We start from the raw sequence: 14,047 nt of genomic DNA, 5'->3' as shown, positions 1-14,047 counted from the left end.
GGCCAAGTGCCGAACATCACACACAAGAAACCTGCTAGAACATGCTGTGCTGATGATCACAGAGGGTTTTATTCCTAATGTGGAGAAAGAGATGGCTGATCAGAATATATAGTTGGAGACAAAACAAACTGGATTGTTGAATTTTGCCCTACGGATTAGTTTGTCCTAGCAAATTCTTGTTTCAAGAAGAAAGGAATGACAAAACATCAAACGCTGCTTGGATCTGTTCCACACAAGGTATAAATATAATAAAGATATGTTACTTCAATGATGAAACATGAAACAAGAACATGCTATTGAAAAAATTTCCCAGCTACAACAGCAGTTCACAACACTTGCTGCTTTTCTAATTTCTCAAGTCATTTGAATGCAGTATGAAGAGCAGTGCAGAGAAACGAAGAGCATGGAAAAATTAAGAGTTTTTAGTTTGACACTTCACTAGCATCTGAGGGTGAAAAGCTGCCTACAGGGAAAGAAAAGCATAATTCTGTTGGAGAGTGAAAATACGGGAGAATAAAGGTCCTTTTCAGGAGTACTGGCCTATATGTTTCTGAATAAAAATGAGTATCCCAAGGCTTTGAAGTGAATTGAGGTAAAGACAATCTGAGGAATGTAGGCTCAGGCCCTTCACTTCACAATTGCAACAGATAAAGCAAACATATGCCAGTGGCATAATATTCTTATAAGATCTTACTAGTTGTACAGTCCATGTGTGACTGACACTGGGAAAATCATGGAAGTCTTAGGTGGCAGAATGGTGTATATCAGGATTTATAGAACAGCCTCCCGAGTCAGGCCCTAACTTCCACTGGAAACACAGGTAGCTTGGGATACCCAACATGGAAGTGCCTGATGCAGACTCTGAAGATGTCACTGAACTGTCCGAAACACATCTTAAAAAGGCACATTGACACAGCTCGGTGTCATAAGCCCGTAACACACACTGGCAAGACATGACTTAAGCATGTCAGAAGATGAACCATAATGTGTTTAAAAACACACCCATGAAACAGAAAAACAAAATAAAATTGGTAGTATTTATGAAGGGAAATACATGGTAAAAAGGTTTACAAGTGCAAACTTGATTACTCGGGAAAGACCTTGTTTTACCATGGTGTTATGATTTAGGAAACCATGGTTTGTGTTAAAGATGATCTGCATTTCCTATAAGTCTATGTCATTCCTTCAATTCAGCTGATCTAAGTACCTTCCTTCCCTGCTTCCCAGAGAGAAAACAATGCTCCCCTCCATGTCCATAGGCCCCACGTACCTCCAGTCAGGCGGTCACAGCTAGCCAGCTGTCCATTATTATTGCAATTACATTTCTGACAGTAGCCTCCATATTTTTGTGGATTTCCAAAATATCCTGGAGCACAGCTAGATAAAGACATAGAAATAATTTTTATTAAATATCTGAAGCTACTTTCATGAAATATACTTTCCCTTGAAAAAAACCGCAGTTATTCTCCTGAAGAAACTTTTAAGAACTTTTGATTTCATGTCTTGATAGACACAAAGGGTATATTTTTGGTTTACAGTATCCTCTGCGCTACGCTAAAAATATCTTTCCAAGTACTGCAGATTTTTTTTCTAAAAATAAAAGAACTCCCACAATGCTCGTATAGGAATAATTCACTTAATCTGAAAAAATACACTGCACACACATTCATATATACATAGAGAATCTGACAAGGTTTAACTCAGCAAACCACACCATTCTGGTGTGCGATCCCACCAGAAAACATATTAAGGAGGATCATACTGCAAGCGCAGATTGAGATTTCAAACAGCAATGGCACTAAATGACATTATCATCCTTCAGCTGCGAGATACCTCCTCTTGCCATCTGCCAGCAAAACAGTCTCTCTGAGTGACCTCTACATATTTAATAGGTAAAATGTATTGTCCAGACTGGCTAGCTAATATTCCTAGAAGTCACTCTGTTGTAAGAGCTATAGGGGTGATAATGCGTGATCAAAGGGCCGTGATGAGCAGCTGAGGTACAGCCAGGTGTGGAAGAGAGAATCCCTCTATAACCCGCAGCTTAGATGTAACAGTCTTGAAGCACAAAGCAATGTGCTACTGGAGGCACTGTCGCCAGGTGAGATATCATGGTTTATTGGCCTCAAGTTTCCAAACCAGACACCACCACTCCAAATTCTCCCTGGATTTGAAACTCAGTGAAATTGCTTCCTCTGCCTGCCTGGAAGTGCCGTGCTGTTCCTCTAGCACTTTGCCAAACCGCTGCAATGTTCCAGCAAAAGAGCTGGCTTCAGCCTTGTGTTTGTACACTCCACCTGTGGAGCACATCAGAGTGATGTGGGACGAAGGGAATGATGTTAAACATTACATGGTTGCCGTCTGATAACTAAGAACACTGAAGCAATATAAGGTACGTTGGAGGAAACAGGAAAGTGTTTTTCACTTGAAAAGGGATGAAGTAAGTGGGAGTCATTGCCACCAGAAAGAGTGCAGGATAAGGCAAGGCCCAGGGCACTCAGGCAAAAAGGCTGACACTTTTTGGTAAACACTATGTAGTCACGGAATAGTCTGTGAAGAATTGTTTACATTTCTTCAGGGAGTGTTGGGTTTAAATCCAGAATTACACTATATGAGCTGTTCATGTAAATAGATTCTCCTTAAGCATGTGCATATGATGCATATGTATATGTCTACATATTACCCAATACAGACATACCTCCTTTTATGGTGTCTCTCAAACCCTTGGTCTTGACAAACAAGTCACTTACCGTTCACAACGAACTCCAGTATAGCCTTCTTTGCAGAGACACTGAATCTCTTCACCATTTGCCACACAGCCAGTTGCAAATCTTTGAGAAGAAGCAAAAATATTACTCTGAGCACATCATCAAATAGGTTTTACACTCTAGAGGGTAAACTCAGTTAAATGACTTTGAGATTAAAAGTTTTTATACCACCAAATTACTTTTCAGCTAATTTAATTGCCTCTAAATAAATTGCTGTGACTAATTCTTTGAAGTTTCATGTTTTTCATCTAAATTCTTTCCTTAGACTAAAAAATAATCATTTCCTGACCCTCTGGACTGAGTATAATTGTTCACTACCCAAAGGAATGCCTAAAATAAACCTTAACAGGGATGTTGTAACAGAAAACAATCTGGGTAGCTATTTTATCTTACTAGGCAAGAATCAATAGTCTGTGCTAGACAGCATTTCCTCCTATGTGGATAGCTTTTTTCTCTTTTAGAGATAGAGGATATTTTTATGGAGCTAATATTGTTTGGCTGGGTTTTTTTTAACCAAGGCAGAATAGAGTTGTGCACCATTTTGGGAAACTCTAGAGTATATCTGGTTAACGCAATCAATATTTTTGTCTGCTCTTTTTACCAGACTTGTCTAGATTCAAATTTCTCTGGGAGAAAAAAAGCATTTTTTGGCCAATGTTTAGAAAGGAGAAGGCAGGAGGTGAAGCACGGATAGGCCGTGTTTGCTATTTCCATTTCTTCATCTATGAACAGCTGGATAAAGCAAGCCTGTGTATCAAAGACAGATGTCTGCACGAAGAATTAACATATAATTTGACTGGGTGGAAATCTGTCAACTCAAATAATGCCAGGTGGGGTGCATTTCCTGTGTCAGGAATGGTATTTACCACCCTAATGTGCAGCTATGCAACTGCACAGGTTTATGGTCTCCCTAGGTATTTCAGCACTCTTAAAGCAAAAGATGACTAAAAATATGTTCAGTCGGCCTCAGGCAAGCACCTGCAGAAGGGGCCAATGCTGTCAAAAACAGATCTATCAGGGAGTTCTCTGATGAATGAAAAACCTGTCTATAGTCTGCAAGTGTAAACCTCTTACTTAAGGCTACCTGGTGTTTGCTAATGCACCTGGCAAATACTGTGTGGTGCCTTTAGCAATTCATAGCTTAGTTTTTCTTAAAAATATATGTGTTTTTATTTAACACATTTCATATTTCAGAACTGACCAATGATGACAATGTAGTTAAACATACCATGCATTTAAAAATGCAATTTACTGCCCAATTTTAAAAGCCTGGCTACCTTTTTAGACCCAAGGAAATTAAATTTTTTCTAGCTTAGTATGTTTGCACATCAAACAGAGCTTCCACCTGAAGAGCAACCACACTCTTTCAAAAACCTAGGTACATGCTTAAGTGCTTTAAAGTTTTTATATTACTTTTGCATGTTAATAAATTTTCTGAATTCATATAAAAGGTTTGTTTCATCGTTCTCGCTTATCTCCTAGCCAGAGTGTTAATGGTGTTAAACGTCAGACTAAAGATAACTTACATCTTGCACTTCAGTAAACAGGAAAGATTCTGGATATACCCAGTAAGGGAAAAGACCTCCACCCTGTATTTCTCACTACAAAGGAGTTACTGCTGGTTTTGTACGTAAGCCCATTGCAACTGCCTGGGGCTCCCCCATGCGATGAGCAGTGTGCCTTTGTGGCTCAGGAACTGAGTGAGAATTGGAATACTCAGCTTACTAAAAAAGGCAACGCTGTGCGACAGAGCACCGAGTTACTGCTGGTCTACAGTGCCTCAAATGGGTCTGATGCCCCAGTACACTGGGCAAAATGAAAATACACAAAAAGATCATTATCTTCTCTGCTAGCAGGGTTTGGGTTTTTCTCTCTTTTTTCCTTTTTCCCCTCCCCTGCTTGACTTATGATCTTTTACTGTACCTGTTTGTATAGGGGCAAGGACACACCCGGCAGGAACCTTGAGTGGCATCTCCAAAATAACCATCTTTACAGCGCTCACATTTGTCCCCAGCAGTATTATACTGACAGTTCTTCAGAAGGAAACAAGCAAGACAGTTAACAGTGCTTTACCACTCAATATGGCTTTACTATTATTTTAAAAACACGTACAGCTAATTTACACAGAGGATATGTTGTTTCCGTTCCACATAATCAAGCATTTATTGCCAAACTGCCCTCACAACCAGGACAGATTGATTCCAGTCATTCACTAATTGTAGAAAGTACAATTTGCTCACTATTGTGGAAAGGCAACAGGTATATAGGCAGCATTAAACATATTTTTAAAGTCATTCAATCAGACACGTAGCTTCCTGTAAAGGAACATTCTATTAATGCACTCTCTGTCTTGATATTTCAATTACAATTCACTGTGTTTAAATGGAACTTTAGATATTGCATTTTAACACTAATTAGAAGAGAGATATCATTTGAAAGCATGCAATTAATTGAGCCCAAGTACATTCTTTAACAAACCCCATGAAATTAATATAAAAAGTATTTCTCTTAGTAGATTCAGATCAGAATTTAATTTAATGTACTTCCTCCAATGTATGTTTAAATTTGCATTTATGTGGGGTAACTGGAATAAATAATGAAAATCAAAGGCTAGGAAAACAATTGAAACTGATACAATGGAGCCACTTTTTCCATGATAAATCATTGGGAATTATATCTTATTTTAGAAACATATTTCTGGTGCTCTCTAATTGTCCCACACATTTGGTTGGACTCAATGATCTTTTCCAACCTTAGTGATTCTATAATTCTACATTTATACATTATGGGGAGAGGATGAGCGAGTTGCTTTCGCATTACCTAAAGCAATGCTAATTTAAAATAGAAGTTGTTCAAATACATTTTTGAGCAGCCATAAAAATTCCATGTGACCAACACTCAAGAGGCATTAAAGCTCCCAAGTTCTAAAACTGTTTTGGTTTTTTTTTTCCAATGTGCAACCGACTGATCCAGTGTCCCACAGAGCTGAGGGTGTACTAAATAAAGTGAAAGATGGAAAAAGAAAGTGGGGAAATTGGCTGCAAGCAGTCACTGAGTAGACTGCACTCCCATTTCATGAGCTTTGATGGCTTAGGGCTATGTTTGAAGGCCCTACTACCATGTCCTGCAGCAGAGGGGCATTTTTCCCTACAAATGAGAAACAGTTCTGTCTCTCTCACCCCTACAAATGAGAAACTCCAGTCTCCTCTTGCGCTTCATGCTCCTCCACGTTTCTTCCCACCAAGATTCCCTCAGCCACATCAACAGTCCCCTCCCCGGCCTCAGCCGCTGCACGTAGTAATCCCTAGTTTGTTTTCATTTTGGTTAAAGAACTAAATTTGTGGCTCACTTGAGAAAGGTTCTGGGAAAGAACACGAAAAACTCCGGTTCACATATGTGCCATTTAACTAGCAAAAGCTGAAGAAATACGAAGACACTATGTTTGTAAAAGGAACCATTTTAAAATGCAGCCTCTATAAAAGCTGGTGTATTTACTCCTGCAGAAAGCTCATGGAAAATTCAGACTGTTTTGGAATAATTACTGTGAATTTTAATAATCTTGAAGATAAATTAAACCACAAAAAAAGTAAAAGAAAGGAATTTAAAAATATTTCTATTGGTTTCATCTTGGAGCAACCTCCCTCCTTATCCCCCAGGTTTATCTTCTGGCTTTTATTTTGCTCATTCTGTCTATAGAAAATGAAGCAATTCCATAACTGCTGAAGAAAGTTTAAGGTATTTTACATATAAGCAACTCTGAATGTGCCATGCTCTTCCTCTAGCTACATGGCATAGAAGGACTGAAGAACATAATCCAGTGTTCCCCAAGGCACGGCAGAAGGAAGCCAGAGGAGCAGCAACTCCCTCATGGGTCTTCCTTCAAGTTTCACAGGGCCAGAGACACCCCTGGGAATCACAGCATCTCCAAACCATCAGGTATTGCAAACTCTGAAGGGAAAACTCTCAGCTGACTCCATGTGCACCCATATGGCACAAGGAAGCCAGAGTAGAACGTGTCATGGCCTCAACAGAAACACCCAGGCACATGGGGTTACGTGACATGAAACAACATGTCATGGGATGAGCAAGTCTCAGCACCATGCTGCTGCTGAGGGTATGTGCCTTTCAGGAGGAAGGGCAGGGACCACAAGGGAACAAAGCCTGATTAATGGTACAGGGTGAGTTTATCCCTTCACATGAGAACCAGTTCTTCTGTCTTCTCCATCTCTTCCTGCACTCCTTTCTCCTCCAGCTTCAGCAGCACACCTCTCCTTCCACCAGCAGGCAGCAGGATAGCTACTGCCTGAGCTGGGGAGGATTGCACTGCTGCCACAGAGGAGAGGCCACAGCCTGAGCTCAGCCTCACAAAGCCTTCTCTGGAGGCTATCACTGGTCTCTTCTCCAGAGGCTATCACTGGTCTCTTCTCCCAAGCACAAGTGATAGGACAAGAGGAAATGCCCTCCAGTTGCACCAGGGGAGGTTTAGGATGGATATTGAGAAAAATTTCTTCACTGAAAGGGCTATCAAGTATTAGGCTGCCAAGGGAAGTGGTTGGGTCACCATCCCTTGAGGTATTTAAAAGATGGGTAGATGTGGTGCTCAGGCACATGGTTTAGTGGTGGTTTTGGCAGTGTTAGGTTGATGGTTAGACTCGATGATCTTAAAGGTCCCTTCTAACCTATATGATTCTATGATTCCCTGTGAAGGTATTGGTGTCCAGTGCTCCAGGTGAGCAGCAGGAAGAAGGAGGCCAAGTGCACTTGCATCCAAGCTTTGCACTTCGGATACAAAACTTGGTGACTCTGCATTGGGAAGCTTCCTTGTCTTCTCTGCAGCGCTGCAGGTCTTTGTCCCACAACTCCTCTACAGACAGACAAAATCACTCCTTATTAGGTGGAGGCTCATGATGGAAATACAGGCCCTCTGGGCTTTCATTTTTCAGCGCATTATCCTGGATGAATTTGCTTGCCCTAAGTTTTGTCCCAGGGCCAAGTGTTGATTTAGCTCTATCTATCTGAAACTTAATCCAGATGTGAGAAGGAGGGAAAATAGAGAAACCTAAATCACATACTTCATGAGGTAAAAGTGAAATTTGCTTTTTTTTTTTTTTTTCCCCTTTATAATTTTCATCCGAAGTGAAAGTTCCTCATCTTTATAGCTCTGCTGCAGCACTTTCCTGTCATGGCCTGCCCTGCCTCTCCAAAGCAGCAGCCCGTAAGTCATCCCCCAGAATGTGCTGAATTGGTTTATAGTTTCCATTAAAGCGAGAGGGTTGGTTGAGACGAAGTCGGAGGGAATGACATAACGTGCAGGAATGCACCGCAGGCAGAACGGATGCAGCACGAACAAGGAAGAAATAGCAGAGAAGACAGACCGTGAAAGAGGTTGGCAAGGTTCTTGTTTACACAGGGAGCAAAAAATTAGTGAAAAGTTCTTAAGCGGGGGTATTTCAGAACAAACTGTTCCAAGAAACGTCAGGGATATAGAAGATGGAGAAGCACAGTCGGGCAAATGTCACACTTTGCGTTGCTACAAGGGCTGATCCACCCCTGTGAGGTTACTTTGGGTCTAATACAGTGTGCCAGGGAGCAGAATCTGCCCCGCTGTATCTGCTGTAACAGAATTCATCTATTTTCTATCCCCTTTATCTCATCTTATTTACTGCAGTATTTTTTAATCCATCTAGTTGTAAACTAAGATCAGTGGAGATTTACTGATGCTGATGAAACAAGTGATTCTGCAAAGGCTGTGCTATGCATGAACGTGCCATTTGCCAGCATTGGCAAACCCGAGTATATATGTACAGAACTAAAGACTCCATATGTCAGGATAAGACCCCATATTTATTATAAATAACTGCAAACACTTACATATCTGCTAATTTGGTGACTTCTTGTACCATGTGCTAACAAAAATTATAGGGGAGAGATGAAAACAAAAACAAGGACACAAATTATTCTTATCACCCACAGTTATGTTAAATGTACATGTAAGTGTCTGCAACTTACGCTCATTAAATGTACATGATATAGAGAATGAGGCAGGCAAGGATTATTTCCAGTTGTTTGGAATTTAACGATAGTAAATGTTTTTTTCTCCTTTTTCTCCAACTAATTTCTTGAATGTTAGTATTTACTTACAATACATCTTCCAGTACCATCTTGACACCTATTTGAATTTCCATTGCAGTTGCAGGGGACACATCGTCCAGTAAAAAATCCTTTATTCTCACGATAAAATCCAAGGCCACATTCCTAGACAGCAAGCAGAGATTAAAAAAAACATAGTGAGTTTTGCTGGAAAGATAATTTTACAGGTTATGAGAAGGGTATTTTGAAATTGTTTGCCATTTAGTAGCAGAGGTATACATTTCCTGACAAGCTCTTCTAAGCCCATATTATAGTTTAAATTTATTTTTAAAGTATTTTAATACAGCAAATGACACTGAAGAATGGCTGAAGAAGTTTCAGCCTAAGCATCTGAACCCTGTGCTCTAAACTTTGTGGTGATGGGGATTTCATCATTTTGACTCTAAGCTCTGAGCAAAACACATTTCCTATGGCTATGTACAAGGGTGTAGAGTATGAATTTTAAACCACAGAAAAAGATTTCAATATAGATTCATTCTACAGTCTTCTCAAAGAAGAACATATGAAAATCTCACATATTGGCTACTGGTTATGTGAAATCTTGCTATTAATTTAACTATGGTGTAATCCTTGGAAATAATTCTAATGAGATATCTTTTACATGAATTCATCATGACTTCCAAGCCTACCTGGAGCTATACAAAGCCACGCTTAGACAGAGTGAGATGATCTTACAAAACACACAGCGCTCTTATCTCTAAGTACAGGCCTGTCCCAGAGACCAGGGAAGCATGAGAAGAATGTTCAGCTATTGAAGGCACAGGAGCAGAAACACAGCCTGTCAGATCAAAGTCAGGTTTAAACGGGGAGCTGAACCAGAGGAAGACTATGAATGAAGCAAGAGACATGAAGTTTGTTAGCCTACACCAGGAGGAAGGTGGTAACTCATATGTTAAAACCAGGTTCTTGCTCAGCATAAGAAGGGAAAGCACAAAGGTAGGGAAAGTACAAGGAATTCTTCCTGGCAATGGAGTCTTCCCGTATACAGACCAATTAAATATTCATGCCCATCTTCTCTGCTCAGCATCCTTCTGGCACACCAACCACACCAAAAATGACCAAACATAAGTCTATCCCTTCTGTTCCCTAGCTCCTTGTCACTAGTAAGCAAGCTGGTGTGGTGCAAGGAAGATCAGAGGCTGGATGGAAGTGTGGAGAAAGCTGTGCTCCCCACAAAAGCAACACCTCCCAGGTTCCAGCCTCCAGTGATGTACATCTGCAGTGTACCTATACCTCACCCGTACCTTGCTATGGGGGGCTGGCCCCAGTGACATTCAGAAGACAAGTGACAGTTGAACTTTAAAGCCATAAAACTTTTCTCATGGCAATTGCACCACCAAGACTAATGGGACTAATCTGAAGAGCAAAAGGTCTGCAGTACAATGTCTCAAATCATGTTCCAGTGGTCTGAGGTGTAAGCATTTATGCAGGGGTAGAATTAACCACTGAATTTATCAACCATGTAACAACCTTGGGGAAAAAAAACCTCATCTCTCCCAAAGCAGATCGCAAATAGAATATTGAGTTATTGCTGTTGAAACAACAGTTGCCAGTAGCACCTTTGCCTTCTTTACATATTGGATAAATTAAAAAAAAACAAACCAAAAGAAACAAACAAAAAAACCAACTCAGAATACTATATCAACAGCTTTCAGTACTGACTTCAGTGTGAATAGGCACTTGAAATTTTTCAGATACATTTTTAAAAGAGTGAATTATGTTCCCTGAACAACAGGGAGCCAATATACACAGCTTCTGAATAAACCAGGGCCTGAAATACATTAAACAGCACGACTAAGTAAAATATAGGCTCTAATGCATAAAAATTTTATTTACTGAAAGTCTCTTTTGGAGAGCAAAATGAATCACACATTTTAGAAATGCATCCAAATGCATTTGGCAAAAATCTATACAGCTTTTTGTTTTTCTATTTATGCTGTCTTTAAAACAACAGATTTGGAGTGTGTGGGAACTTTTGTTTTTGAAGCAGCATTCATGATACTGAGAAATTGGTTCCACACAGAGATAAGCTCCAAGCACTTTCAAGTGCTCAGGAGTTCAGGCTTATTGCTTTCAAGCACACAGCAATTTAAAAGAAACTTCTTCCACACGCTTTTGTTAGCAAAGTACTTTGAGACATAAGAAGATTAGCCACCTTATTATTTTTATATTAAGTAATGTAGAAGCTGTTATCAAATTAGGTTATTTTAAAACAAGGAGAAAGAAGGAAGCAAGCAAGGAAGGGAAAATAAAAAAATTACCTGTCTCTGGTAAAAATCGCTTTGAACTTGTTGCTGCTGACTCCTCTCCTGAAGGCGAGGATATGATAGCCTCTGTTGCATGCCTTGTGCTAAACCAAGCCCCAGGGCTACTAACGTGACAACCAGCCATCCTACATTCCTCAGCCTCCCAGCTTGGGCCATCATTTTACTTCAGCTCCACTGAGAACATACGCTCCTATCCTTTCGGCGCTCGCCCCGTTCTCTTATACTCTTCCCTTCTTCTCCAGCTTCTGACTCAGATTAATGAGGCTCTGCGCTGTGATGGGCCCCACCTTTAAACTTTATATAGGTGAGTCAAGCTGTACAGCAGGCACCACCGTTCCCCAGGTTAACAAGTAACCCCGTGGTTCCTGTAGCTCCATATATACCTCAGCCGGGGTGGGGCAGGCATCACCTCCTCCCCACCTCAGGCAGCCAGACAGGGCTAGGTGATTACAGCAGTAAATCACTGCCTGACTAATGCTGCATAAACATACGGGGATTACGAACTACCCAGGTGAGTGTCTTGATCACTTCCTCTGGCTATGCATTTCCACTTATATACAGGTTGTATAAAAAAAAAACCAACCCAAGGCCTTCGTTTAAGGCGGCAGAATGGGGGATGGCAGTAGGAGCTTCAGTCAACGCTCACCAATTTGCCTGTGGCACAGAACACCAAATGTGTGAAAAAGAATAAGTTTTTAGAAATATTTCCCTAATGGTATTCAAGAGATGATGAAGAGCTGCCCTGAGCAGTGGATGCACACACGAGACATAAGCCAACCCTAAATGTTGCCTTGTTCAGTCTCTCCGCAGCTGCTCTGGTCTAGATATTATTCTTTCATTCTCATTTCAAAAATGTTTGCAAGGTTAGTACAGCAATTGCTGCTTTTTGGTAACCCTCGCCCATTTTCTGAGATTCTGAGAATTCCTCATATTTTGTGTACTTTGTACACCACTTACCTCTCCTGTACTTCATGCTGCCGCCTTGGGTGCATACACATGGGAACAGCCAAGCTCTAAGCTAAGCAAAGTGACAGCCAAAAGAACTACAGCTACAGGAACAGCAGCAGGGACAGGATATACAGCTAGAATTTCACCATTCTGAAGAATGGTAACAGTATTACTTTGCAATTCTTACATTATCTTTCATAAGAATATCTCCAAGGTTGTTTGTTTGTTTGTTTTATTCAAATATTTTAACTTCAGCTTTCAAATATTTTCCTATAAAAGCAGGAAAAGAGTTAGTCACTCGTGAAAATAGGGAAGTAACCAGAATTACCTAGGTTCAGGTTTCTTCCTTTAGACTTTGTCATGCATTTCCCTGAGAAGATAAGGGAACTTGTCCACATGTAGGGTCTCACAGACTGTGACCGAATCAACTCTGACCTTCTCTCCATTAAAGTAAGTACTGACTGAGATTATTCAGCCTCTTGTAGGGCGCCACAGAAGAAGCCCTCATTACAGTACCTTACACATGTAAAACGACATTCACAGTTCCGCCAAAGCAATCATGAGTTGAATAACCCTACGGTGCTTCTTAGACAGTGAAAGTATTTGAGCCATTGAAAAGTGCACGTGCTTACAAGAAGCGCGTTTAATTACCTTAATAAGTAGCCTGTTCCTCTGACTAAACCAGTATGTATCGCTGTAGGCAAGACAGAAGATAATGGCACAGCATGGAGGCGAAGGCTTCCTACCTGACATGAGTGACCCGCGTACTCCGGAGGGCAGGAGCAGGTCTCCACGCTGTGTGCGACGCTGCCGCTGCCTGCGCTGGTGGCTTCTTCCAGCCCAACCTCACCAAGGGTTAGTCGCTGAGTCTCCGTGAAGTAAAGGCCTCTGATGTGTAAGCCATCCAGTCTAGACAGCACTATCATCAGTTCTTCCCTGGATACAGGGCTGTTGCTGCTGGCGTGCCTGAAGTTTCCCTGCACACGAAGGGTACGAAATGAGCACAGCCCTGCAGCTTCTTAAAAAAACAAAGAGTACCTGCAAAGAAGACAGGATGACAGAAGAAGGGAGGATAACCCCATGGAACAGACCCCAAATGCTGTGGGGTGAAATAGAAGTCAGGAAAATAAATATAATGAGTGTAAACACGGGATAGGTGGAAAAAGGAATAATGAGCATTGGAAGGGATGTACCCTTTACTTTTCAAGGTACATATGGCTTTGAGGTATTGAAAAGTGAAGAAGCATATAGGCTCTTCTTCAGTCATCGAAATTTCTTTGAGGTGTATCACCCACCAAACCATGAAAGGGTAGAGGAAAATGCTGTTATTTTTAAGAGTAAGCAAAGTCCTAGAAATCCAGTCTTTGAGGACTGCCTTCACACGCTTTCTTGCTGCTCGTAGACACAGCACTACTGAAAATGGACTCTAGCTTGAAGAAACATCTTTTTTGCCTATATACGAGACAGAAATAAACAACCCAGTTTAACCTTCTGAGCACAGATTTAAGATAGGAATAATCCCTGTTAAGTCCACCTGCCTGAATGTTGGATGTGCATTCTAAGCAAGGTAGGTAGACACCAAGGAACACAGAAAACATTTTGTTCCACCCCCATTAAGTACAGTTTGGGGCTGTGATGAGTCATCTTCCATTGATGCCTGATTCAGTATTACTCCACCAGCCCTGGAGGGAGTGCTAAGGGCTAGATTGGACAAGATGCCTAACCTAAAGGTACTAAAATTAGGTGGCATGAACTAGAACCTAGGTTCAATGTGGCAGTAAAGAGAGAAAAAAGGTTGTTTAAAGTCTACAGTATTTAAGCTTATATAAATTAACATTACCAAGTATTTGGTATTTCTGCACATATTACCTGCATATTTTTTGTGTGTCACTGGGAAGAGAAGGGAAGGCCATT

At 40.9% G+C, this 14,047-nt stretch overlaps 1 protein-coding gene across 1 annotated transcript in view; it reads right to left on the bottom strand.

Annotated features, from left to right (window-relative positions):
* Positions 1-11,400, bottom strand: part of LOC106885055 (laminin subunit alpha-3-like) — a 40,186-nt gene extending 28,786 nt beyond the window's left edge. Inside the window, exons 1-5 of the mRNA XM_014936882.1 lie at positions 11,180-11,400; positions 8,910-9,023; positions 4,692-4,801; positions 2,751-2,831; positions 1,271-1,377 (exon numbers count right to left, since the gene is read on the bottom strand). Coding sequence (XP_014792368.1) covers positions 1,271-1,377; positions 2,751-2,831; positions 4,692-4,801; positions 8,910-9,023; positions 11,180-11,344 — 577 coding nt within the window. The 5' untranslated portion in view covers positions 11,345-11,400. The remainder of the gene's footprint in view (positions 1-1,270; positions 1,378-2,750; positions 2,832-4,691; positions 4,802-8,909; positions 9,024-11,179) is intronic.
* Between the last annotated feature and the right edge of the window lie 2,647 nt (positions 11,401-14,047).

The sequence above is a fragment of the Calidris pugnax genome, unplaced genomic scaffold, assembly GCF_001431845.1.
Source record: "Calidris pugnax isolate Ruff unplaced genomic scaffold, ASM143184v1 scaffold51, whole genome shotgun sequence".
NCBI classification, from domain to species: Eukaryota; Metazoa; Chordata; class Aves; order Charadriiformes; family Scolopacidae; genus Calidris; species Calidris pugnax.
The sequence above is the reverse complement of the archived record's forward strand: the minus strand, read 5'-3'. Positions and strand labels throughout refer to the sequence as shown.